This window comes from Erythrolamprus reginae, chromosome Z, assembly GCF_031021105.1.
Source record: "Erythrolamprus reginae isolate rEryReg1 chromosome Z, rEryReg1.hap1, whole genome shotgun sequence".
In the NCBI taxonomy this organism is placed as follows: Eukaryota; Metazoa; Chordata; class Lepidosauria; order Squamata; family Dipsadidae; genus Erythrolamprus; species Erythrolamprus reginae.
Window position 1 is genome coordinate 3,513,603 of NC_091963.1, and position 27,306 is coordinate 3,540,908.

A 27,306-nucleotide genomic window follows, 5' to 3' on the forward strand; every position below is an offset into this window, starting at 1 on the left:
CCTTCTACCATTTTTGTAGCCCGTCTTTGGACCCGTTCAATTTTATCAAAATCTTTTTGTAGGTCAGGTCTCCAGAACTGAACACAGTAGAGTGGTACCTCTACTTAAGAATGCCTCTACTTAAGAACTTTTCTAGAAAAGAACCAGGTGTTCAAGATTATTTTGCCTCTACTTAAGAATCATTTTCTACTTAAGAACCTGAGCCGGGAAATTTGAGAGTGGCACGAAGGCCCCAATTTCCTGCCATTCCCCCTTTAATCCTGGCCATCTCGGGCTTTTCTGGGCTGCCAGAGGAGCCTTTTGGTGATGCTTACGGAGGCTTTGGCAGTCCAGAGCGAAGCATTTTCCTTTGTCTGGGCACTTGGAACGGGAATAAACCTCTGCCAATACCCAGAGAAAAGAAATACTCCCTTCACGCTGGGCAGCGAGGAGTCACCACAACAAAGGAAAGGTGCTACAAATCCAGCCAGGGAGAGGAGAGCCCTTCAGCAGGGGAAGGAAGAGGCAGCAGGTAGCAGCAGCAGCAGCCAGTGATGGGAGGCAGCCTCCTGCCGGCCTCAAAGTCCCTCTTTTTCTTTTAAAGTTTTGGATTTTTTTTATTCACCTCACCTCACCTTCTTCCTTGGGCAGTGAATCTCCTCCTCTTCCTCCCACCCAAATTCCCAGCTTTTCTTTCTTTCCTAATGGGTTTGCACGCATTAGTTGCTTTTACATTGATTCCTGTGGGAAAAATTGCTTCTACTTAAGAACGTTTCTACTTAAGAACGTGGTCACGGAACGAATTAAGTTCTTAAGTAGAGGCACCACTGTCTTCCAAATGTGGTCTCACCAGCGCTCTCTACATGCTCAGGAAGCAAAAAATGTCCCAAAATTCGGAAAAAGGCAGCACCAGAGCAGTTGCATGCAAATTGCACAATCTGGCGGCCGCTACCAGAATGGAGCTCGGGGACGTACCAGTAAAACCCACCACTCGTCCTAGGGATGGCACAACGGTCGTTAAGTGTGAAAAGCGGTCATGATTCACATTTTTTTCAGCACCGTGGTAAGTTTGGACGGTCACTAAACAAAATTGCTGTAAGACAAGGACTACCTATAAGATGGCCACCTGGGGGATAGGATGATGGGTTTTGTCATCCTCAGAGTGTGTCTCCCCTCCCGCCTCAAATCTTTTATTCGTACACGCGTGTGCCCTCTCACCCCTTTCCTTGCCCATTGGGGGGGAAAAGGGTACGCGGCCCCTCCCCTTAACGATTTCTAACGGTCGCCAGGGCGCGCGAGGCGAGGAAGGGGAACGCGCATGCTCCTCTTTTTCTCCTCTTTGGCAGAGCTTTGGCCACGCCTCCCTTGTGTCTTGTCCGTCCGTCTCCTCCTTTCGGGAAGAGGGGGGGGGGGGGGAGCCGGAGGGGCGGGGAAAGAAAGGGACATAAAAAAAAAAAAAGAGCACACCCAACCCAGCCCGCATTTCCCGTCGTGCTTTGCAGGGCCCTTGGCACTGACGTGGCCGCCGGGAGCCGCCATCTTGTGCGCAGTGAGGGAGGCTGTGAGGGAAGCGGAAAGGCGAAGGCCAGAAGCAGGTGAGGCACCCGGCGGGACCGGAGAGGACGACGACGGAGACCCCGCAGCCAGGCACCCCGCGACGTCACCCGGTAAGCAGTCGAGCTCTCACCAAGTCATATGGGCGGCCCGGTCCTGGTTCGATCCGACCCTTCTTTCGCCAACGGCCCGCGCTGAGGCGGCCGGGCCTACCTAGCTCGGAGCCGGGCGGGACAGCGTGCTTCTTCCCCAACGCCCGCTCTTCTCCCGGCTGAGCTGTGAGGCTCTTTAACTCCTTTGACCTTCCCCTCTGACACCCACACACCATAGGCGGGAGGCAGCGGGCTATCACCAATCCCCTCATCCCCAGTCTCTCGAGAAGGGGACTGTAAGTCAAAGGGCGAAAAAGCGGCCCTCGCGCGGGGCCTCGGACGGTTTGCCCTGGGAGTTGGGAGTCACTCCTTCCACCACCAACCCGGTCGTAGGGCCTTGGCCTGGCTGAGTAGCGTGGCCGGTAGCCGCAGAGGGTGGATGATGGGGTTTGGGGTAGGGTGGACGGGGTTGGGAGGAAGATGAAAGGATTTAGAGTGGATGATGGGGTTTGGGGAGAATGGTGGGGTTTGAGGGTGGATGATGTTGCTTGGGGGGTAGATGGTGGGATTGCCTGCCTGAATGATCGGGTTGAGAACAGGATGAAATGATTTCTGGTGGCCGATCAGGTTTTCGGAGTGGAGGATGGGGTTGGAAAGAGAATGAAAGGATTTGGGGTGGAGGATGGGGTTGTCGGGGTGGAGGATCGTGTTGAGGACGTCTTTTTTCTTCCCTCAGCTGGAATTTGGCCCCAAAGACGCCAGATGGGTGGGGATTTAGGATTCCTTAGTCACTTACTGGTGACTTCATCCACAGGACAAACAGTTGCGCAAGGCCAGGGAGTTTCAAGTACATACATTGTGGTGGGGAAGACTCTCTTCCTCTTTATTAGTTAGGGAAATCGACTCAAAAGGTCTGCGGTGACAGGCCTGGACAAGAGGCCTTAATCCATTTGGCCAAGGTGGTGTGAGGGATGCAGCACCTTGGGTTGGGCTAGATGACCTCTAAAGACTCTTCCAGAACTAGTATTTGGGAGAGAGGATCAGATATTAAGTAATGACAGAAATAGGAATCACCATTAGATTATTATTGTACAAGATCCTAGCTATGTCTTTCTATGTCTTCCTTAGGCAAGGAAGGCAAACTGAGCCATGAAATGGGAAGGGCAGGTGAGGGGGGGGAAGGAAAGAGGGGAGAGGAGGAAACAATGAGAAAGGGAAGGAAAGAACTAAGAAGAAAGGGAGAAGGAAGGAAAGGAAGGGGAAAGTAGGGAAGGAAGGAAATGAGAAAGAAGAGAGGGAGGGAGGAAGGAGTGGAAGTTGGTCACAGGGAGATGCAACCTAGAAAGGAGATATTCCCTGACAGGACTATGAAGCAATGGAACAGTTTCTCTTCCAGAATTGGGGGTGTTTCATCTCTGGACATTTTCAAGAAAAGATTGGACAACCATTTGATCACGATGGCATGAGTTTTTCTGCCCTGAGTAGTAGGTTGAACTAGATGACCTCCAAGATCCCTTCCAGGTTTATGTTTCTCAAAGCTGTTTTCCTAGCCATTCCCATTTCCAAGGTTATGAACTGGATCTCTAGCTTTGCCATTTAGGCAACTACACTACAATATAATTCTGAGCATGAAAGCCATCTCAGGACAACCTAATTTGTTGTATAAGTATATTTTTACTGAAATACCAGGAAATGTTAGGTTGGATTGATACTGCTAGTTTCTGCTGATCAGTCGGATGCACTCCAGTGGAGAAAGGCCTCTTTGATTAGCTTTTTAAAAAAGGAAATATGTTAAATAGCTTTCCATGTTTCCAATATCTGGTAATGACATTTCCCCGCACAAATAATTGAGATAATGAGAGGGTAGTTGTTTTAAAAACAACCTTTGTGTTTAAGAAGCAACTTTTGCAATAAAAACAATGTGAAGGGGAATGCCATTGCTATTTTTTTCTTAGTGAATTCTAAAAAAAACCCCTGATTTTTAACTTAATTGTTTTTCTGTGGCACTGTTCACCAGCCTATCTTAAATTTTGGCTAGTTTAAGATTTTAATCTTTATCTTTGTGACATGGAGAAATATAAACAAGATCCAGAAACATACCTTTCCTTGTTGTTCATTCATCAAAACGTTTTGAAAGCTATTATCCTCCACAAAATTCTTGCAACTCTATATGATCTTTATCATCATCTATTCTTTTGAAATATTTGGAGATTTCTTTTACAGCATTTTATAATACTGGTAATCTGTTTTGTGTAGCTCTCCTTAAAGAGTATGCATAGGGTGAGCACTCTTCTTCATGAATGAGAGATAAAAGATAGTTCCGGTAGTCCTCGATCACGATTGGAACCAAGATTTCCATCCCTACAGGCAATTATGCCTGATTTTATAATCTTTTTTGCCATAATTGTTAAATGAACCATTGCAGTTCTTAAGTGAATCACACAGTTGTTAAGCAAATCTGCTGATTTCCCATTGATTTGCTTGCCAGAACCTCACAGGATGGTTGGACTCTACAGATGTTGGAAATCTGATTGCCAACCACCCAAATCTTTGAAAGATTGCTGAACAAATGGTTGTCAGTCAGTGAGCACTTCTATTATTCTGCTACCATACTGGTAATCCTTGAGGTAACAGTTCATTGCAGCATCCCTATGTTGAGGTGATCAAAATTGGGATGGATGTCAACTGGCCTTTATGAGGGGTCACATGATCCACTTTTGCGATTTTCTGACAAACAAAGTGTCCAAAGATTCCAAGTAACCCATGCCAGTTCAATAAGAACTTGGAGGCAAGCAAGTTTTTCAAATAACACTTTATTAGGACATGCCAAATTGGCATGTTCCTGGTGGAAAACCAGTGCCAGTAACTTTATCACTTCCCCTAGAGTCTCAGTCATATCATCCAATCAAATTACAGCCCAGTTGCTAGATCGCCTCAATCTCAATCCTGTGAACACCTGCCAGCATCCTTGATTCCCAGGGGAAAGAATTTTATTTTGACTACAACTCCTAGCTAATCTCTACAAACTTCCCCACTTTGTTCCAGGCTGTGTCAACACTGAAGCAGTGAGAAAAGAAACCTTTCTGGAGATTATAAAAAAAGAAAAATGACCATAGTTCAGCCAACTTTAGGATTGACACAAAGTCCAATGGGGGAAGCCAGATTCACTTAACAACCATGTTAATATCTTAACAAATGCACAATTTGCTTAAGAACTACGGCAGGAAAGATAATAACATGAGCCAAAACTCACTTAACAGCTATCTTGCTTAACAAATTTTGGGCTCAATTTTGATCATAACTCAACTATCTGTTGTAAATTGGATTGCGAAATTTGGCACACCTTGCAGGAAATTTAGATTGCATCTCCTGCAGATTTCAGCTGCAATGAAAATCAAAATATTTGAGCAGTTTTTTTCTTGCATTTCCTTTTCTTATTTGTTTCCAATCAGTTGCTTTAGGTGCATCTTAGAAGCATCTCTGTGAGATGTGCCCATGATTATAGATATTACATAGTCTGGCTTGAATTGCTTGGTCTGATATGTTTGGGGATTCTGTGTGTAATTGTCTGGAACAAGCTTGGGAAACAATTATGTTAATTCAACTATGTCTGGCATTTTTTATTTGCAATCTCCATATTCATACGGCATTTGTTTCTTCCTCGGAAATTAAATTAGCAAACCATAAACCGTCCTGTTATCCTGGCTGGGATCACTTCACAGTTGCCATAATGCATTAGCGGCAATGGGCAACTTCATCTGGGAGGAACAGGTTCCTGAACATGCAATACAATGGAGTTATTATTGTCTTAGATCATGAGGATGGCTTCAGGTTATAAAAGTGAGCTCTTGTTCCGAGAGACGTCAACAACAATTGAACCCAAAATTTCTATAACTAAGTGAGGCTATTGTTAAGTGAGTTTGAGCCCATATTATGACTTTTCTTGCCATCATTTAGTGAATCATTGCAATTGTTAAGTTAGTAACACTGTTGTTAAGTGAGTCTGACTCCTCCATTGACTTTACTGATAAGAAGGTTGCAAAAGGGGATCACATGACCCAGGGATATTGCAAGCATCATAAAGTTGCCAGGTGTCCAAATTTTAATCATGGGGATACAATTGTGTAAGTATGAAAAACAGAAACACAGAAGACTGACGGCAGAAAAAGACCTCATGATCCATCTAGTCTGCCCTTATACTATTTCCTGTATTTTATCTTACAATGGATATATGTTTATCCCAGGCATGTTTAAATTCAATTACTGTGGATTTATCTACCACGCCTGCTGGGAGTTTGTTCCTAGGATCTACTACTCTTTCAGTAAAATAATATTTTCTCATGTTGCTTTTGATCTTTCCCCCAACTAACTTCAGGTTGTGTGCCCTTGTTCTTGTGTTCACTTTCCTATTGAAAAATGGGCATAAATCATTATTTTCAGTGCCATTACAACTTTGAACGTCACTAAAATGGATTGTAAGTCAACGTTTTCTTGTATCTCCTTTACGTGCTCCTCGCTTCAAGCAGGTTGGAAGATTTTGGTTGCTTTGAGTCTGGGAAACCTATTGTACCTAAGTTGGATCTGTTGTCTATTCCTACCCCTTCCAACTCTGAACTGCTAGAGATCTACTTAACTCTGGCAAGAAACTTTATATAATCAGGCAAAATGGGTGGCGCAGCAGGTAGAGTGCTGTACTGCAGGCCACTGAAGCTGACTGTAGATCTATAGGTCAGCGGTTCAAATCTCATCACCGGCTCAAGGTTGACTCAGCCTACCATCCTTCCGAGGTGGGTAAAATGAGGACCCGGATTGTGGGGGCAATAGGCTGACTCTGTTAAAAAGTGCTATTGCTGACATGTCATAAGCCGCCCTGAGTCTAAGGAGAAGGGCGGCATAAAAATCGAATGAATGAATGAATGAATAAATAAAACTAACTCAGCAACAGAAATTTTGCACTCGATTGTGGTCATAGGTCAAGGACTGCCAGTACTAAAAAATGATACACCCATATTGGGGACCCCAGGGCATTTGGCAGAGCCAGGTTTCAAGGCCTTTCCAGAAGACCAAATGAGGTGAGGGGGGAACCACAACAGAAAAGGCTCTGGAGAGCTGGAGCTGCAGCTCTGATGCCAACTAAGATTGAATTAAATCTGTTGACTGTTACCCCTTGAATCAAGGGCAAGCAAACAGCAGCTGCATCGCAGTTGAAGGAAGGAACCTCCAAGGTTTGGACATCATAACACCCTCTGCGGAGGGCTGTCCTCAAAGGTGCTCTGGAAGCTTTGGTTAGTATGGGATATGGCAGCAGAATTTCCTGGGGTGGAGGGAACCCAGCAGGTAGAACCGGCCATACCTGTTTTATACAAATAACATCGCCTGCCTCCTTGTTTTGGGCTGAACCGAAATAATCTGTTTCTTTAAGGTAGTTCTCGACCTGCAATTCATTTAGAGACTGTTCAAAGTTACAACTATGAAAAAGTGAGTTATCATTTTCCACACTTAGCAGCAACTGTTGCAGCATGCTTGTGGTCACCTGATCAAAATTTGGACACTGTACAACTAACTCATATTTAGGACAGTTGCAGTGTTCCAAGATCATATGATCCCCTTTTGGGACCTGACAAGCAAAGTTATGAAGAAGCCAGATGCACTTAACAACTGTGTTTGTAAGTTGAGGACTACCTGTATTTCACTATCTTGATCAGACATTTTTCCATAGGATTCTGCTTGGATATTTTTTAAAATAATCTTTTCTCCCCCATATTGAGATGAGCAGCCTCAGATTTGTGTGATTTATTTATTTCCATTTTTGGTTTAAAAACAAAGCAGACGGAAAGCTATTAACATTTCAGATTTTGGGTTATTAATTAACAAGGGCTGCACAGGGCTTCAAATCATGTTTGGAAGAGATACTTGGAAGTCACAACTTCAATGCCGCATCCATTGATAACTTGTTAAAGCAGCTGTATACCTTTTTTCCTGATCATATGGGAACCTTTGCTTTGGTTAATTTTGCAGATCTATATTTTATGGCTTCCCAGCAGATCTGATTATAATGCTGTAAAGAGCTTCTGAACCTATGGAAGCGTCCACGCAGCATGGGGCGTCATTTTTAAAGCCAGTTGCAGATCGGTATGAAGACAATTTCTGCAAATCACCATCTTACCTTAAAATTTGAAGCACTGTCTAGTATGTATTAAGAGTGCACATTTATGAATTACATTGTCCAGCTCAACTTCATTGCATAAGTGCAAAAATCATATTAAAAAGGCTTAGATTCCACAGGGGGAAATATTAGCAAAGTTTTACATATCTTGAAACACCTGCTTTTAATTCTTATAGAGAAGCCTCAGTGTCTTAGGCTACTGATAAAATGTGAATGTATAATTAGATTTCCATGAATCTCACCTGGAAGAAAAAGAAAATGTAACCCCAACTTCTATTCCAGCCCCTTTTTTAAAATAGCTGGTAGGCAGGGGAATCTAGTGCAGTTCGGATTATAGCAGTTACTTTTTGTAGTATCCATCACTTTTCTTGCTGAGTGCTTAAAACCTAGTTTTAATTCTTATTTCTAAGTAGTTCTTTGGAGAACTAGGAAATGCCACTTTCCTGTTTTCATTTGGCTTTTACCATCCCTTTGACCATCATCAAATATTGTGGTTGATAAACTCAAATCTATACTTCTTGTTTTGTTTCAATTTTTAATATTTTTATTTTAATGACTGCTTTTATTGTTTATCATTATTTTTATATTGTTTTTATAGTTCCCAGAATCACTTCGTGAGATGGATGGCTATACAAATTAAATAAATAATATACTGTTTCCTCTAATTTTTTATTATTCTACTGGGTAAAAACAACCAAACCTATTTCTGCATTTGCTGAGCCAATTAATGAGTAATGCAGTTTAATACAGTAATTTAAAACGAGAAAAAATGTCCATGAAAGGCAGTATTGTCTGGGACCTTTCTTCCTCTACTTATATTACCTGGGTGAGACAATTTGCAAACTGGAAGCTCAAAATCACACAGATTCTAAGTTGTTGGGTTTTTTAAAATGTTGTGCTCCACAAATGGAATACAAGTATTCTTCTCCTTAGCAGCACAATTGAGCCCAAAATTTGGGTTGGTAAACAAGACATTCTTAACTGAGGATTTCTCCATTTTATGACCTTGCCAGAGTTAAGTGAGCCACTGCAGTTGTGAATTTAGTCACTTGGTCATTAAGTGAATCTGGCTTTACTGTTGATTTTGCTTGTCAGAAGAAGGTCGCAAAGGGGGAAGTCACATGACCCTGGGACACTGTAACTGCTATAAATGCAAGTCGGTTGCCAGGCTTCCAAATTTTAATCACATGACCATGGGGATGCTGCAACAGTTGTATGAAAAATGGTCACTTTTTTTCCCATGCCTTTGTAACTTTGAACAATCACTAAATGAAGTGATGTAAGTCAAGGTCTGCCTGTAGTTGCCAAGACAAATGCAGTGAAGGACTGGCAAGAAAATTGGCTTTTCTCCCCAGATGTTCTGGGTTAGAAATCAAGGCTTCTGTTGGTTGAATTAAATCTTTCCCTGTTCTGACTGAAAGACTACTTTAGGCTGAAAAATATTTGTGTGCAACTGAGGCCTTATTTCTATTGATCTCTTTCCTATGCTACACGCTCCCTTCAAATATCATAGATCTCCACCTATCATTGATATTTTTGTAGAGGGTCTGGATAGGAAAACCCCACCTACCTCTATTCTATTAATTGCAGTTGTGGGGGGAAAACACACCCAGGGTTTTAAATGTGATGCTCTGTGGCCATTGGTAAATAAGATAAACACTTGTTTTCTGACATCTTGTGAACTGGGTAGGCTGCGGTAGTTTTGCCTGAGTAGCTCAATTAACACAGAGCAATCTGTATGAAAATGCAATTCCTTCTGTGAACCCTGAGGGAAATCCCCAGAGCACAGCTTGGGATATTGAACCCAAACTCAAGGTTAGTTCAGAATGTGGAAGCGGCTTGCTTGGTTGAGCACCTAACTCTCTGTTGATTCCAAGCAATAAGCCACTGCATTGGCTACCCACTGATCTAGCGGACCAAATTTTCAAAGGTTTATGATTGGCAAAGCCAATCCTGCTTGCTAAGTTAAATTGAAAATCTTGGTTTTATCTCCGGAAAACATTGTTTATCCCAGCTGGACTGTGTGAGGATCTGTAACAGAATGGAGTATAGGAGCCAGACCTGCAGAAGAGAAAAAACAACAACAATAATGGATGCTCTCTCAGCTTGGTTGTTTTCTTTCACCCAACTTTTCTGACCCAACATCATCAGTGCTAGAAAGAAATGGGGTTTGCAGAGAAGAGGATTTTGGGGTCCTCGTTGCTCTCTGAGATTGGTTGCTTTCTTGCAGACATTTCATTATCAAACTAAGTAATATCATCAGTGCTATAAGGGAGTGGCAGTCTAGTTTCTAGCACTGATAATAATGTTGTCTAGTTGGGTCATTAACCGCCTGCAAGAAAGGAATCAAGCTCAGGACCCCACAGTTGTTGTCATCCTCTTCCTTCGCTCTGCAAACCACACTGATGATGTTGCCTAGTGGGGTAATGAAACATCTGTAACGAAAGCACCCAGCTCAGAGAGCACCAAGGACGGACACACACACCCCGGCCTCTTCTTCCACCATGCAAACCACACTCACTGCCAGCATTGGTGATATAACCTAGCTGGCTCATGAAATGTCTGCAAAAAGAGCACCGAGGACACACACACACGAGTTCGATCCTGAGCTGCAAAGATTTGCTCCCAGTTAATGGCTCTTGCGCCTTTCTTCCCTCCTTCTTTGCCCCAGCTTTAGAGGGATGTAGCGAGGATGGGAAGGAAATAGCAGGCTGTGTTATATAGCAGGGAAGCACATGTCTTTTCAGAAGTAGTTCCTCAAATGACTCCCTTGGAAATTAACGCCGTAATGACAGGGCATGCTAAGTACTGAGCTAAATATACTTCTGAAGACCTAATTAATTTATAATGGCATAAATACTGCGCTTGGAAAGATTTTTCAGGCTAAATATTGCAGCTGCCCCAGTTATAAACAATGGGGATTTGTTCTTCACAGCTCAGGTAAAAACATTTTTGATAGTTTGTCATGAATAAAATACTGGTTTATTGTTCTGTGATACCTGTTCCCAGGTAGTCATAATTTGTATTTCCTAATCATCTTTCTAACATTTCATTGTCCATCAAAAAGGTGGAAAGAGCATACAAATGTTGTCTGTGCTATTAGCTTCAAACCACAAGATGGGTGGCATATAAATTGAATTAATGAAATAAAAATAAATGTTATACTGGCAACCCTCAACTTAACAGTTCAGTTAGGGACTGTTCAAAATTACAACAAGACTTCCAACCATTGCATGTGATCAAAATTCAGACACTCAGCAACTGTCTCACATTTATGGCGGCTGCAGTGTCCCAGGGTTACACAATTCCCTTTTGCAACCACCTGATGAGCAAAGTCAAGAGGGGCATCAGATTCACTTAGCTGTGTTACTCACTTAGTTGCAGAGGTTCACTTAACAACTGGGGCAAGAAAGGTTGTAAAACGAGGCAAAACCCATTTAACAGTTGTCTTGCTTAGCAAAAGAAATTTTGGGCTCCTTTGTGCTTCTTTGAAGCATGACTGTATTAAAAGTGCTATAATGTGCCTCTTTGAAGAATTGACAGCCTTTCTTTCTGAGTAGAAACTGACTACAACTCACTTATTATGATGTCAGGAGCATCATGGGGGAATCCCAGGAGCATTATTAGCTAGACATCTGATGATGCTTGGGCTCTAGAACTAAGAATAGCCTACCTTGAGAGAATCGTACTGATAAAACTGGATTCTGCCAGCTTAGAATTGGACTCAGTTCCGTTAGAGAGGGGAAATGCATGTATGATACGATATAGATTATTTTCATTAAGAAATTTTTTGTATAATCATCTTGATTCATTCTACTGTTAACAAGATTTCTAGCATAGTTTGTTCTAACTACGGTAAGTATGATTAATGTTGAATAACATTATGCCACAATCAGTGGTGGTTTGTCCTACTGAATGATTTTCTCATTTAGGGAACAGGAAAATGCATTTAATCTTGACATTTTATACTCCTATTTTTGTGTTGAAGCCTGTCCTTTTCTTTCCATTTCTTTCCTTCTTTTCTTCCTCTTTCCTTCCTTCCTCACCCTCTCTCTCTCCCCCCCCCCTTTCCTTCTCTTTCAATGACTGTATGTATTTTCACAATTTTACTGTAGTTTCCTACAACATGTGCTCATAATAATTGTACATTGGAGCTAATGGCCTGCCTCCTGCCAAAAGTTTTTTGCTCCATGATATAAATACCTGTTGCTCTTTTTGTGTATACATGGCAATTTAATCTGTCCAAATATTGTCTTCTAAGATGCTGTTTACATGCTTAGCTTCTGTTTTGAATCTCTGCTGCCACAAACCGACTTAGGGCCACAATTTTATGTTATTGAGTAAGGATGCTCTTACGTGATTTTCCCCCATTTTACACCCTTTCTTGCAACAATTGTTAAATGAATTACTCCAGTTGTTAAGTGAATCTGGCTCCCCCATATACTTTGTTGTCAGAAGGTTGCAGAAGGGGATTGTGTGATTTTGGGACACTGCCACGATCATAAATATGCAAGTGTCTGAATTTTGATCATGTGACCCCGGGGCTGCTATAACAGTCGTGTGAAATATGATCATAAGTTGCTTTTTTTCAATGTGGTTGTATCTTAGAACAGTCACTAAAATGGGCTGTAAATCAAGGACTACCTGTACAAATGTTTACATGAGAAATATATCCCCCTTGGTTCACAAGGGCCACTAATGTATATTTTTGGGACTAGCTATGATCACATTTTACTGAGCTAATGAATCCCATTGTCTTACAGATTTTCTTGGCCAGTGGGTGAACAACATCCTCAAACATGGGAAATATTTTTGCCAACCTTTTCAAAGGCCTTTTCGGCAAAAAAGAAATGCGTATACTCATGGTCGGACTGGATGCCGCAGGAAAAACTACCATATTGTACAAGCTTAAACTTGGGGAAATAGTAACTACCATCCCTACTATAGGTAAGAATTTAAGCTTCTCTTAATTGCAGTTAAGTCTGGGTTTAAAATATAATGACTGTATATGACTATATTTTGTAGAACTCTGGATAAAAACTGTCCAGTTTGCTCATTCGGTGATGAGCAGTAACCGGATCATGTTACTTCAAGAACTTATTTCTGCACTTCAGTTTTGAAATTGCTTGAACTATGGACATTATGGACATACTGTGTGCAGGTAGTCCTTGGGTTATAGGCACAGTTGAGCCCAAATTTTATGTTTCTAAGTGTGACGCTTGTTAAATGAATTTTTCCCCATTTTACGATCTTTTCTTCCACATTTGTCAAATGAATTGCCTATGGGTATTAATCACACAATTGTTCAGTGAATCTTGTTTCCCTTGACATTGCTGGTCACAAGGCCAGAAAGGGGAATTACATGGCCCCCAAGACCCTGCGACCATCCCATAACATGAGTCAGTTGCACAAGAATTTTCATCTTGTGACCATGGAGATGTTGCAGTGTGAAAAACTCTCATTAGTCAGTTTTTTCAGTGCTGTTGTAACTTTAAACAGTCACTAAATGAAGCAAGTTGAGGGCTACCTGTATTTTTTCAAGTGTGTGTAAGATTGAAGTAATAAACTGAATATTATGTTGGTAATCAGCTTTCTGTGGGGCATATTTTATACATAGTAAGTTAAAATCTAGAAGCCCACTTCCTCAACCAGAAAGGCTAACAAGCCTTTTCCGTTTCCAGATGGCTGGTTTGCTATGGCTAGTGAAAATGCTGGCCTAGAAATAAGAAGATGGCAAGTTCTAGTGCCACCTTAGCCATAAAAGCCACCTGGGTGACTCTGGGCCAGTTACCAGGAGACAAGGAATTTTAGTCCTGCTATAGGAGGGGTGCCAATATGTCACTGCAGCATCACATGACATATCAGAAACCCTCCCCCCTTCACTAAACCGGGCGTGGGCAGCACGTGACACATCCGGCATGCGGGTCGGGAGTTTGACATCCCTGTGTTATAGGCATGGAAGCCGGCTGGGTGGGTTTTGCCAATCACCATGAGACTGGGAATTCTAGTTCTGCCTGAGGTCTGAAACCCAACTTTGGACCCCAGTCCTTTTCTACAGCATTTTACACAGTGTTGTAGAGTTTCCCTTATACAGTGGTACCTCATCTTACAAACGCCTCTTCTAACGAACTTTTCAAGATACGAACCCGGTGTTTAAGATTTTTTTGCCTCTTCTTCCGAACTATTTTCACCTTACGAACCCAAGCAGCTGCTGCTGGGATGAAGGGGTTTCTTTTCCCCCCCTTTTTTGAAGAAAGAAAAGGGAGGGGCGGCTTGGAGTAGGAAACATTTTGCAGAGAACAACGTGCTTGCAAAGGCACTGAAAGGGTGTCTTTTGAAGAAAGAAAAGGGAGGGGCGCCCCCCTTGCCTTTCTTCCTTCCCACTCACCCTTTAGCCTAGCCTTGCTTCTTCCACCCGCCCCCTTTAGCTGCTCCTCCCTGCCTCTCTTCTAAAGTTTGGGATTTTCCTGAAGGATTTGCACGCATTATTTGCTTTTACATTGATTCCTATGGGAAACATTGTTTCACCTGACGAACAAAAGGGGAAATAGAATCTCCATCAGTGGCACAGCTTACCTCCTGCAGGCATAGATTCTCCCTATGCCTGTGGGGGTGCGGTGGTGAGAAGGCAAGTACTGCAGGCTGCTTCTGCCGACTGCCATAGTTCAGTTTGATTCTGAGCAGCTCAAGGTCGACTCAGCCTTCCATCTTTCCAAAGTCACTAAAATGAAAATCTCCAAGGTACCCTCTGCTCTTGGAGTTCTATAATATTTCACAGTATATGTGTAGTTTTTAAATGCATTTATACTTTTTTCTGTTCAGTTTTGTGTCCAATTCTCAGAAAGTGACTGCCTTGACAAATCCCTGCAGTTTTCTTGACAAGTTTTTTTCTGAAGTGATTTGCCATCATTGCGTCAGGGGTGGCTTCTAAGTTACTTCGCTGCTTGTTTGCTTCCTCATTCTCCACATGGCCACGTTCATACGCAATGTTGAAAAATACTCCTCCCCCCCCCCAACTGAAACAAGATTGTAATGCAAGTGCAGTGCGGGAAACCCGGATTCTGTGCTTGTGCAGACGTAAATATAACCTAGAAAAAAATGAGAAAAAGAAAGTATGGTGTCAGCCACAGACCGGCACCAACAGAACTGATTCCATGACTTCACCATGATGTCACTAGTGGTTTGCTACCAGTTCTGCATTGCATTGCCTCCCTTATAGAGCTGAGACAGTGGCTGGTCCAAGTCTCCTGGTGATTGGCCGGAAGTCACCCAGCCTGCTTTCATGGTTAAAGCGGGACTAGAACTCACCATCTCCTTGTGATTGGGCCAAAGTTACCCAACTGGCTTTGTGCTTCATCAGGACTAGAATTCATGGTCTCTTCGTTTCTACTCTAGTGCTTCAAACGTTGCACCAAATTGGCTCTCAGCTTTTAAAATCTCACTTTATAAAACATCTATGCAGAGGGAAAGGTTAGGTTTTTCTTTGTAATATTGCAATACTTGCTTATGAGGAGAAAGTGACTGATATCACCTTAAATCAGTAAATGTATCCTTTGCATATTTGCAATATTATCTTTTGCATATTAACTGAGCACATTCTCTCTCACTTATTCCTCTTTAGGTTTTAATGTAGAAACAGTAGAATACAAGAATATTAGCTTCACGGTGTGGGATGTCGGCGGACAGGATAAGATCAGACCACTCTGGCGCCATTACTTCCAAAACACACAAGGTGAGTTGTTTGCAAGACCCACACACTGTATCTGTCTGTTTAATCTGCATCAGTATTAAATTGCACTAGAATTGCATTGATAGCATCATGAAATCTGCATGAATCAAATGGAAATGTTGTGAAGGACATAGGGAGTCCTGGACTTTAGTGATCATTAATCCCACAGTGTTTTTTCCATAGCTTGGAATGAAGGTCTGCAGATGTAAAAACGATATTGAGAGTCTAGAAAAAGTGCAGAGAAGAGCAACAAAGAGAATTAGGGGACTGGAGGCTAATACATATGAAGAAAGGTTGCAGGAATTGGGCATGGTTAGTCCAGTGAAGAGAAGGACTGAGGTGGGATGAGAGAGATGATAGCAGTCTTCCAATATCTCAGGGGTTACCACATAGAAGAGGGAGTCAATCCTATTCTCCAAGACACCTGAGGATAGAACAAGAAGCAATGGGTGGAAACTAATCAAGGAGAGAAGCAACATGGAATTAAGGAGAAACTTCCTGAGGGTTATAGCTTAATATCTTTTGGAGATTCTCAGCCATCCAGGTCATGGTTGTCCCAAGGAACTTTTTCAAGGGGCAACTGGACTTTCTGGTTTTTCTTTGAAGATGTTTCCCTTCTCATCCAATAAGACCTCTCTCCAGAAGTTGTGGGTGTTTCAACACTGAAAGTTTTAAAGAAGAGATTGGACAACCATTTGTCTGAAATGGGATAGGGCAGTGATGGCGAACCTACGGCACGGGAGCCACAGGTGGCACGCGGAGCCATATCTGCTGGCACATGAGCCATTACCCTAGCTCTGCTCCAGTGTGCATGTGTGTGCCGGCAGCTAATATTTGGCTCGCACAAAGGCTCTGGGAGGGCGTTTTTGGCTCCCAGAGAGCCTCCGGAGGGATGGGGGAGGGCATTTTTACCCTCCCCTGGCTCCAGGCAAGCCTTTGGAGCCTGGGTAGGGCAAAATACAAGCCTATTGGGCTACCAGAAGTTGGGAAACAGGCCGTTTCCGGTCTCCAGAGGGCCTCGGTAGAGGGGGGAGCTGTTTTCGTCCTCTCAGGGTGTGGTCACTCATGCATGTGCGGTAGTGTGCGCGCACATTCTTTTGGCGCCCTGGGAAACAGGTTCACCATCACCGGTGTAGGGTTTCCTGCCTGAACAGGGAGTTGGATGAGAAGACCTCCAAGGTTCCTTCCCAACCAAGTTGTCTGGGGAGTTCTGGGAGGCAAAGTCCAACCAATCTCAAAGCTGAAGGGACAGTGCAGTTCTGCTTTGCTATTAGGAGCTGTGTAATTCCATCCTGGAAGTTGCCAAATTAAATCGGTCAAAGGCTTTGGCTCATTGGCTGCCAGACTCCCAGAGCCTGTTAAAATATAAATGTGGATTAAGAAAATACACGATTTAGCATAATACCCAGAAAACCTGAGCCACCAGACCAGGGGAAAGACTAATCCTCAATTCTGCCTTTGCCCTGATCTTAGGTGATCGTTTGTGCCTGGCACACTAGCAGCCTTTGCTTAATCTGGCGTGCCTCTTCCAAACACCAAACACATATTGTTTGCTAAATCAAAGAAAAAGAAGAGACAATTGTTCGTTTTGGTGCTAAGGATGGAAGATTAAATGCAGCCTTACTATTACCTAGCAGTGTTTATGAGCTGTTTCAGCTTCTTATCTGGGTGTAATTGGCAGTTTATGCGAAAGAAAAAAGAAAAAAAAATCCAGTTGATAGGGTTTTTTTTACATCCTTTCTTTCTTTCCTCCTCTCTTGCTCTGTCCCTCCCTTCTCTCCCCTTTGTTCCTCCTCTCCTTTTTCTTTCTCCTCCTTCCTTCCTTCTTTACTCTCTTTCTGTCCCTGCTTCCCTTCCTCCTATCTTATGTCTCTTTTTGTCTCTTTCTCCCTCCCTCCCATTTCAGGGTGACCTTTTAATCACTGTACCAGCAAGTTAACCATATCAGCATGTGGTTTGCTGATGTGGTTAACCAGCATTTGCTGATAGAAAATTGAGTAGTAATGTGGGATAAATCCAAACAACAGTGGGGGGGAGGGGCTGTTTTCTCCTCCATTGTGAAACTTATACACAACCTGTTGTTCTTAATTGCCTTGTACAATCCCCTCACCCAGAATCTTTTCTTAATTGATTTGTTCAGCTTGGATACTGTCCATCTCTTTAAAATGCCCTGCTTCCCTTTCTATATATTGGTTTCCCGAAATCTGTAATTCTCTTGAGACTGAGAGTGCAGCCTGTTAGATTTTTGAAGCCAGCTGAGAAGTTCAGTCCCTCATGTGTGTGGTTCACTTGAAACAGTAAATTACACCCTTGCAAAGTTTACTGCCTTTCCTGTCTCTTGTGTGGTTAATTTTGAAATCCAGTGGTCAAAGAAAATTGGGTTAAGGTGCATGTGATTATGGACATAATTTACAAACGCCCAGAAGTCAATTTCGAATTGCTTGAAGCCTAATATGGCAGGAGAGTTCTCACCCTGTGTGTGTGTGTGTGTGTGTCTACCATGTTTTCCCAAAAATAAGAGCCTGCCTTATATTTTTTTGAAACCTGAAATAAACGCTTGGCCTTATTGCTGTGAACTCAAAAGCCCAATTGGGCTTCTTATTAGGGGATGTCTTTATGTTAGAGAGAACAGGGTACTAAGTCTTATATTTTAAAAATAATATTTTTTTCCTCTGAAAACAAATCTCCCCCCCATTAGTTTTGAGCAAACACCCTAAAATATTGTTGCTCCACTTTTGGTTAATTCTGCATCTGGCATGGATGGATGCAGGAATTCTGAGAATTGACGGCCAGCTCTACTTTCCTACAGGTGCTGTTCAATTTATAACCATTCATTTAGTGATCAAAGTTACAGCAGCACTGAAAAAAAGGTGGCTTTACATTTTTTCGCACTTAACAGCTGCTGCAGCACACACATCCTCAGGGTCACATGATCAAAATTTAGACGCTTTGGCAGCTGACGGGTTGCAGATCCCTGGGGTGGGGGTGGGGGGTCACGTGATCTCCTTTGGCGACCTTACAACAAGCAAAGCCTGTGGGGGGAAGCCAGATTCACTTAACTAACTTTCATCAGCTGCATTGATTCGTTTTACAACTATGGCAAGAAAAGTCGTAAAATGGAGCAATGGAAATATTTGGCTCAATGATGACCATGAGTCAGGGCCACCTGCAACTCCCAGAATTCCCTGAGAATCCAGTTCATGCTTTTCCTCCCCCAAAATCTATACAAATCTGGGAATTTAACTCCATATTCCTGGAAGTGTCCAGAGTTGAGAAACACAGCTCTAGAAGGACTTCTTTGCTAGAATCCAGTGGCTCATGCAACAATGGATGTACCAAGGTATGCCCATATTACTCCATCTTTACGGAAGCTGCATTGGTTGCCAGTCGGTTTCTGAACACAATTCAAGGTGTTGGTTATTACCTTTTAATCCCTAAATGGCTCAGGGTCAGACTATTTACGGGGCGCCTCCTCCCTCACACCTCATTGTGGCCAGTAAGGGCCCACAGTCGGCCGTCTCCATATCCCGTCCACCAAGCAGTGTCAGTTGGCGGGACCTCGGGGAAGAGCCTTCTCTGTGGTGGCTCCAAACCTATGGAATCAACTGCCCCCAGAGATTCTCCTCCCTACCGGTCTTCCAGAAAGCCGTTAAGACCTGGCTTTTCTGGCTGGCCTGGAATTAGACTGGCTGCTGTGATCTATGGTTCTTTTTAGGATATTATTATATTACTGATTTTACTGTGTATTTTGATGGTATTTTAGTATTGTATTTATCCCACTTGTTAGCCGCTCATAGTGTTGTACATACTCCTGATCAGTTGGAGGATGCTGAAGATATTGAGGACTCGGATTCAGATAGTGTTTATGAAGTAGTGGGGGGCCCAGGCTTACAGGTAGTAGAACAGGTGGGGGGCCAGCCATAGGATGGGGCTATGAGCTCAGGATCTAGTGAGGGAGAATCAGACGCGCGCTGGGTTAATACTAAATCCAGAAGGATTCAGAAACGTAGAGAGCAAAGGTCTGGAAGAAGATATTAAGGAGAGGAATGGGTTAAATATTGTAGTGAGGTAATTGGCACGTCAGGGGGCTAGTGGAGAAGAAGGGTGGAGTTTCAACGTCGATGAAAGGAAATATGGAGGTGTTTTCACCACGCTAAAGTAAGCCAAAGTATTTTGTATTGTATTTAGTCAGTGCTGCTGTCTTTTTTAAAGCTATGTATTTAGGAAATAAATCTTGTCTAGTGAAGCAGGAAAAGGAATGTGAGAAATGCGGCTAAGAGAGAGATAACGGACCGATTGATGTCTGGAATGTGTTGAAGTACAAGAGAGCAGCAGAGAAATAAACAGAGTGGCTTTATTCATGAAATGATGCATTTAATGAGAGTTATTTGTGATTACTAAACTTCTACCAGAAACCAGAACACATAGTTTTCCCTTCCCCCTAGGCTTATAGAATTTATACATGGTATGCTTGTATGTATGAGTGGTTCTTTAAATTGGGGTTTTTTAGATTGTTTTTAATATTAGATTTGTTCACATTGTCTTTTTATATTGTTGTTAGCCGCCCCGAGTCTTCGGAGAGGGGCGGCATACAAACCTAATAAATTAATAAATAAATAGTACGCTTTGGAATGAGCAGCATATAAATACAACCAGTCAATCCATCCATGGCACATTCTTCTTTAACCAGTGCTGTTTCCTTTTAGGCTTGATCTTTGTAGTGGACAGCAACGACCGAGAGCGAGTCAACGAAGCCAGAGAAGAGCTCATGAGAATGTTGGCAGAAGACGAGCTCAGAGATGCCGTCCTTTTAGTGTTCGCTAACAAACAGGTAGGTGGGGAGAGACGACCCCGAGGGAACCGTCCTTCATATTTGAATGTGACATACAGTGGGCAGGCACTGGAGAATGGCCAGTCCGGAGAAAAGAAGGAACAGGGGAGACAGGATAGCAGGGTTCCTGTATCTCAGGGGCTGCCACAAAGAAGAGGGAGTCAAGCTCCAAAGCACCTGAGGGCAGGACGAGAAGCAATGGGTGGAAACTAAACAAGGAGAGAAGCAACTTAGAACTAAGGAGGAATTTCCTGACAGTTACAGTTTAGCTAAATATCTATGGAGATTCTCAGGCATCCAGGTCGTGGTTGTCCCAAAGGTGCTTTTTCAAAAAGCACCTGGGCTTCCTTTGTTTTCCTTGAAGACAATTCACTTCTCATCCAAGAGCATCTTCAAGGACCATTAGCCGGTGGAACGGCTTGCCACTAGAAATTGTGGGTGCCCCATTTCTGGAAGGATTTTTTTAGGAAGAGATGGGACATTTGTCTGCTGTTCTGCTGGCATTTATTTATTGGATTTATGTGCTGCCTCTCTCAGAAGACTTCAACGCAAGCATTAAACACCAGGAAAGTGGTAGATCATAGAGTAAGGGTAGTCCTCACCTTAACAACCGTTCATTTAGTGACCGTGGCACTGAAAAAAGTGACAGCCTGTTTTTCACACTCGTGACCATTGCAGCATCCCATTAGTAACATGACTGAAGTTTGGGCTCTTGGCAACTGACTCACATTTATGACAGTCGCAGAGTCCGTGTGTGTGTGTGTGTGTCACGTGATCCCCTTTTGTGACCTTCTGATGAGCAAAACCAATGGGGAAGCCAGAATCACTTAACAACCATGTTACTATCCCTAAAACTGCGGCAGGAAACTCGCCTAACAAATGTCTCGCTTAGCAACATCCATTTTGTGCTCACTTGTAGCCTTAAGTCAAGGACTGGTTTTTGTGGGGGTGGGAGAGGTTTTGTGGGCCTTTCTTCAGCTGCGGCTGCGATGGGGGCGGTGGGAAGGAGGCCTTTTCTAACGCCGGTTGCTTCCCTTTGCAGGACCTGCCCAACGCCATGAATGCCGCGGAAATCACAGACAAACTAGGATTGCATTCTCTCCGCCACAGAAACTGGTACATCCAGGCCACCTGCGCCACCAGTGGGGACGGTCTCTATGAAGGACTGGACTGGTTGTCCAATCAGCTCCGAAACCAGAAATGAAGCCCTGAATTACTCCTCTTTTCTCCTCCCCTCTCCCTCCCTCCCTCCCCTTCCCCCTCCTCCTCGCTTTACTCTAATGTGGCGAACCATGCTACTTTGTAGTATTGAGTGCCAGAAACTGTTTTCATCATCTCTTCTCATCCACAGGATTTGTCCTCCACCACCGCCCACAGCGTACATGTGGCAAAACCACGCCCGGAAAAGGAGAAAAAAAAAGTTTTAGCTTTTTATTTTCTTATTTAATGTAAATAGTTCTTGTTTTTCCCACGAGGCAGTTTCTGGTACTCCTATGCAATATTATTCGGCTCTTTTTAAAATGATAAACGGTGGTGTTTTTTTAAAAAAAGAAGAAAGCCCCACCCAATAACCATGAGTGGATTTATAGGGGGAGGGGAAATGGTTTTGTTTGTGTCATGGGTGCGTGTGTGGGCCAGATCCCTCTCGGCTTGCAGACCCGGGCTGAGGCCCGGTTTCCACAGCCCTGGTTCTTAAGCCTGGGGGGCGAGTTCCTTTTCAGAAGATGGGGCTGGTGGGAAGGAGGGCGGGAAGGCTTGAACCCAGGACCCTTTGCGATTTCTGCAACGGTGCGAAGAGAATACCCGCACGTTTCCCCTTGTTCCAGGTCATGAGATTTCTAGCCTCCGTCTGGTTTCAGCGCTTGGGCTTTTTGTGATTGGAGGTGGGTGGGAGAATCAGTGGAGACCAACGAGAAATTGGGACAACCTCCCACCACCACCACCATATCCCATTCCCCCACCCCTTGCTCTTTTAACTTCCATTTAAATTTGGATATTTTTTTTAAAAACCAGAAAACGTTTTCACCCTCCAACCTACGAGTGCCATCTTCATCCCCCCCTCTGTCGCTCAAAAAAAGGAATATTCCCTTGAATTCCTGCAGCCCAGAATGGCTTCCAAAGAGGGTCCCCTTGCACGAACGTCACAGCCAAGCAGCCACATGTACTGTACTTAAATAAGAAATGCCACACACAAGCTTTCCGTTGTCACATCCAGGAAAGGGAGGGGGCGGGAATGTCGAAAAACACGAGAGGGTGACAATCGGGCGCCTCCCGTTCTTAGAGACGTCTCTAGATTCCATTTTCGGAACGCGAGAAACGCCCCTTTTTTTACATCTCTCACACTGCGAGGTTTGAGATTTGCCATCCCAGATTTTAACTTCTTCTTTTTTTGTTTCATTTTTGTTTTGTATTTTGATAATAATAATAATAATAAAAAACACTGAAGAAGCTGGAGCTGTTGCGACTCAAGAAAAACACGATCAGAACTGGTTTGTTTAGTGTTGTGGACAAGGAAAAAGACCTCTCTTGTTTTCTCTCAATACAGTAATCGACTGTTTTGTATACTTGTTTTCAGTTATCATTTCAACAAACGAGCACTGTAATTAAAGCTATTAGAATAAAATTCTCTTAACTATTCCTCTGAGGTGTGTGGCTTCTTCGCTCGGGCTCCGATCCGTCCTGCGGGGATTTAATATCGAGTAACAGCACTTGCGTGGGCTAATTTGATCCACAGATTAAGTGGAAGGTTTTTTCCCTAGGGGGCTTTTAAGAAGAGATTGGGTAACCATCCATCTGGCATAGAATAGGGCTGTGGTGGTGAACCTATCTGCCGTTGCCCTAACTCAGCTCTGTAGGTGCCCGCCAGCTGATTTTTGACTCGGAGGGCGTTTTCAGCCTGCGTGGGGGCATTTTGGCCTTGCCAAGCTGCAAGAAAGCCTCTGGATGCGTGGGAGGTCAAAAAAATGACCTATTGGGCCCACTGGAAGTCCAGAAAAGTGTTGGGGCACAGGAGTGCATGGAATATGGGTGTGGGCACGAGCGATAGTGCATAGGTGCACTATTTCAGCACTCAAGAAAAAAAAGGTTTGCCATCACTGGTATAGGGACTCCTGCTCAAGCAGGGGGTTGGACTAGAAGACCTCCAAGGCCCCTTCCAACTCTTCTTACCAGTATTATTGTCCTCAAGTTTTCCAACATGTTCTCTCGTGGGGATGCTGGAGGACAGCCATGCTGTTAAGTAAAAGGGAGGCATTCAGAGAGAAAGGACCTAGTGGTGGGCCTGCTGTGTGAGACAGCTGCCAAAAAAGACCATCTTGGGCTGCATTAACAGGGACAGAATCAAGATCACACGTGAAGTTGTGGTACCATTGCATGAGGCCTTGGTATGGCCACATTGCATCCACGTCACCACAATATCCAAAAAGAATGTGAAGACCCCAGAAAGGGCGCGGAGAAGAGCAGCAAAGACAATTAGGGGACAAGAATAAAACATTGCTGGAACTGGATATGTATATAATGGAGGGGGAACAGGAGTCATAATAGCCTTCCAATATTTGAGGGACTACCCCTAAGAAGGTTGAGGGGGGTCCACCTATTCTCCAAGGGCAGGACAAGAAGCTACAGACTAATCAAGGAGAGAAACAACCTAGAAAAGCAGAAATTTCCTGACAACAACCAAATTAACCAGTGGAACCCCCTGCCTCCAGAAGTTTATTATTAATTGGACTTGTATGTGGCCCCTCGGGGTGGCTCAGAATATATAAAGCAACATACATCAAAAAACAATATACAATATTCCATCACGGGAAATTTTAAAGAAAAGATTGGACAGCCATTTCTCCAGACTGGTGTATATGTTGGGGTGTTTTGCGTTGCCATACAATGTATCGCAACGCCTTGCTAAAGCGGGGTGGGCCTGGCCAGTTTGTGACACCCCTGGTGTAGTTTCTCTTGCTTGAGCAGTGGGTTGGACTAGAAGACCTTTTAAGGTCCCTCCCAACCTGATTGTTTTATGAAATGAGTGTTGGGTGAAATGAGACACTGGTTGCATCACAACAGAAGATTGATGCTCAGCTACAAATTGTCCTCAACAACCATAATTGTGCTTGGAATTAGGGTCATAAGCTGAAGCACCCGACAGGCCTGGAAGCAATTTTCTGGCCTTTTTCTTGGGGGTTGTTAAGGAAACCCATTCATTTGAATGGGGGTGTTGGCGCATTATTTTTTTTAACCAAAACTTTTTTAAAAATTGAATTGAGTCGCACAATCACAAAAACACCACAACCGGTCACAAACTTCAACCGGACATGCAATCAGGTGGCCTGGAGAGGCAGTAGCCCAAGCATTATGACAGCTGGGGGGGTGCTTTGCCCTCTGCTGATGGGTTGTAAAAACAATCTAATAGTTAAGTGAGGACTACCTGTACTTTCAGTGGAAGAGGGAAAGGCCTTGATTTTGTCCTTCAGACAAACTTGTGTCTCCGAACATTTGCTTGTGGGCTAGAAACTTGGAAACTGAGGTTCTATTTCCAGATTGTCTATAGAAGCTCCTTCTGTAACTAGGTTGGGCCCAAAGACTGGGCTAACCCCCACCCCACAAAAATGGGGAGGGTCCCAGAGAATTTGATGTTGGGTGACATTGGAGAAGTCACAGCCACTGCTTTACTTAACCATTAAAATTCTCTCCTTAATGAGCACCAATGGTCTCTTTGGCAGGAGATGCTCTTTATCAAGGACCTCTTGACCCAAATCATTAATTTTTAGTTAGAGATTCAAACTTATAAGAAGACTTTGCTGATTAAATGACTGGCAGGAAGCCGGAATCTCATTGAAAGGGGGAGAAAAAATAATGTATCAAAACTTTGGTGTGTTTGTGTGCTTGCCTGCTACGCACTTTCAACAATTAAAAATAGAAACTCTCATTTTTCATGATGGACAAATAGCCCTTAAGATGGATGGATGAATTATTCATCCATGGATGGATGGATAAATATTGACAAAATTGAACAGGTCCGAAGACAGGCTACAAGAATGGTGGAAGGTCTTAAGCATAAAACGTATCAGGAAAGACTTCATGAACTCCATCTGTATAGTCTGGAGGACAGAAGGAAAAGGGGGGACATGATCGAAACATTTAAATATGTTTAAGGGTTAAATAAGGTTCAGGAGGAAAGAGTTTTTTAACAGGAAAGTGAACACAGGAACAAGGGGACACAATGTGAGGTTAGTTGGGGGAAAGATCAGAAGCCATGTGAGAAAATATTATTTTACTGAAAGAGTAGTAGATCCTTGGAACAAACCTCTAGCAGACGTGGTTGGTAAATCCACAGTAACTGAATTTAAACATGCCTGGGATAAACAGATCCATCCTAAACTAAAATACAAAAAATAGTATAAGGGCAGACTAGATGGACCATGAGGTCTTTTTCTGCCGTCAATCTTCTATGTTTCTATGTTTCTGTGTTTCTAATTATGCATTTATTTATTTATTTATTTGTTTGTTTATTTATTTATTTATTTATTTATTTGATTTTTTAAATGCTGTGCCCTTCTCCTTAGACTCCGGGCGGCTTACAACATGTTAGCAATCACTTTTTAACAGAGCCAGCCTATTGCCTCCCCACAATCTGGGTCCTCATTTTACCCACCTTGGAAGGATGGACGGCTGAGTCAACCTTGAGCCGGTGGTGAGATTTGAACCTCTGACCTGCAGACCTAGCAGTCAGCTTTAGTGGCCTGCAGTACTGCACTCTACCGACTGCGTCACCTCAGCTCATTCTGGTGAAAAAAACAGCTTCCAGGCCAGGGTGCCACAAGCAGGTTGGACTAGAAGACCTCTAGGGTCCCCTCCAAACTCTAGTCTTATGTTCTAAAACAAAATCTGAAGTAGTTTTCCATAATAGAAACACCCATTTTTGGTAGCAGAAGATAAATTAATCTGTTGGGGTTAGCAAGCATGTGTTTTCATCCCCAGTTCTCGACATGTAAAGGGCATCAATTGTTATTTGACAATTGATCAGCCTGCAATGGACTAAGCCATGATTTAGCCATGGTTGTTGGGATCCTTGGTGATTTTCTTGTAGATGTTTTCATCTCTTATATGCAGAATTTTCCACAGGGCTTCAACTGCGAATCTTCCCTCATTACAGTGTTTTTATCATCTCACATCCGTGGCTAAATTCAACTCTCCCAGCAGCATCCCGGTTTGTTTATTCTCAATTTCTAGACTCCTCGATTAAGATCACTGGTTACAACTATTTAGTAGATTTGTTGAGTGTGCAAAGAGAGTGAAAAATGGGTGCTCCAGAGTTCTCGCTCCAGACATATAAGTCAATTTCCAAAAAAAAAAAACCCTTTAAAAACTATTTTAAAAATTTGAAGTGGTGTTTCTCAACCTTGGTGACTTTTAAGTTGTGTCAACCTCAACTCCCAGAATTCCAAAATACTATGAAAAAAGAAAGAAAGAAAGAAAGAAAGGAAGGAAGAAAAAAGAAGGAAGGAAGGAAAGAAAGGAAGGAAGAAGGAAGGAAGGAAAGAAAAAAGGAAGGAAGGAAGGAAGAAAAAAAGAAGGAAGGAAAGAAAGAAAGGGAGAGTAGAGAAAGAGGGAGGGAGAGGAGGGTAGAGAAAGAAAGAAATGAGAGAGGGATGGAGAGAAGGGAGAGGAAAGAAGAGAGAAAAAAGAAAGGGAGAGAAATGAAGGAAAGAGAAAAAGAAGGGAGGAAAGAAGAAAGAGAAAAAAGGAAAAGAAGTAAAGAGTGGAGAGCTAGAAAGAAAGGGAGATAAAAAAGAAAAGGAAGGTAGGGATGGAGGGAGAAGGTTCAGAAAAGCAGATTGAAAGCAAAAGAAGAGGGAAGGAGAAAGAAGGGAGGGAGGGAGGGAGACCCAACTTTATCTTTAATACAAAGATAACCAAACAACAAACTCAAAATTTTAAATAAATAATCAATATTTAAAAG

At 43.1% G+C, this 27,306-nt stretch overlaps 1 protein-coding gene across 1 annotated transcript; it reads left to right on the forward strand.

Annotated features, from left to right (window-relative positions):
* Positions 1-1,403: 1,403 nt before the first annotated feature.
* ARF1 (ARF GTPase 1) lies at positions 1,404-22,988 on the forward strand. The gene is made up of 5 exons (XM_070767288.1): positions 1,404-1,646; positions 12,555-12,738; positions 15,413-15,523; positions 20,227-20,351; positions 21,394-22,988. The coding sequence occupies exons 2-5, from the start codon at positions 12,591-12,593 to the stop codon at positions 21,553-21,555; spliced, it is 546 nt and encodes a 181-aa protein (XP_070623389.1). The 5' UTR covers positions 1,404-1,646; positions 12,555-12,590; the 3' UTR covers positions 21,556-22,988.
* Positions 22,989-27,306: the final 4,318 nt, after the last annotated feature.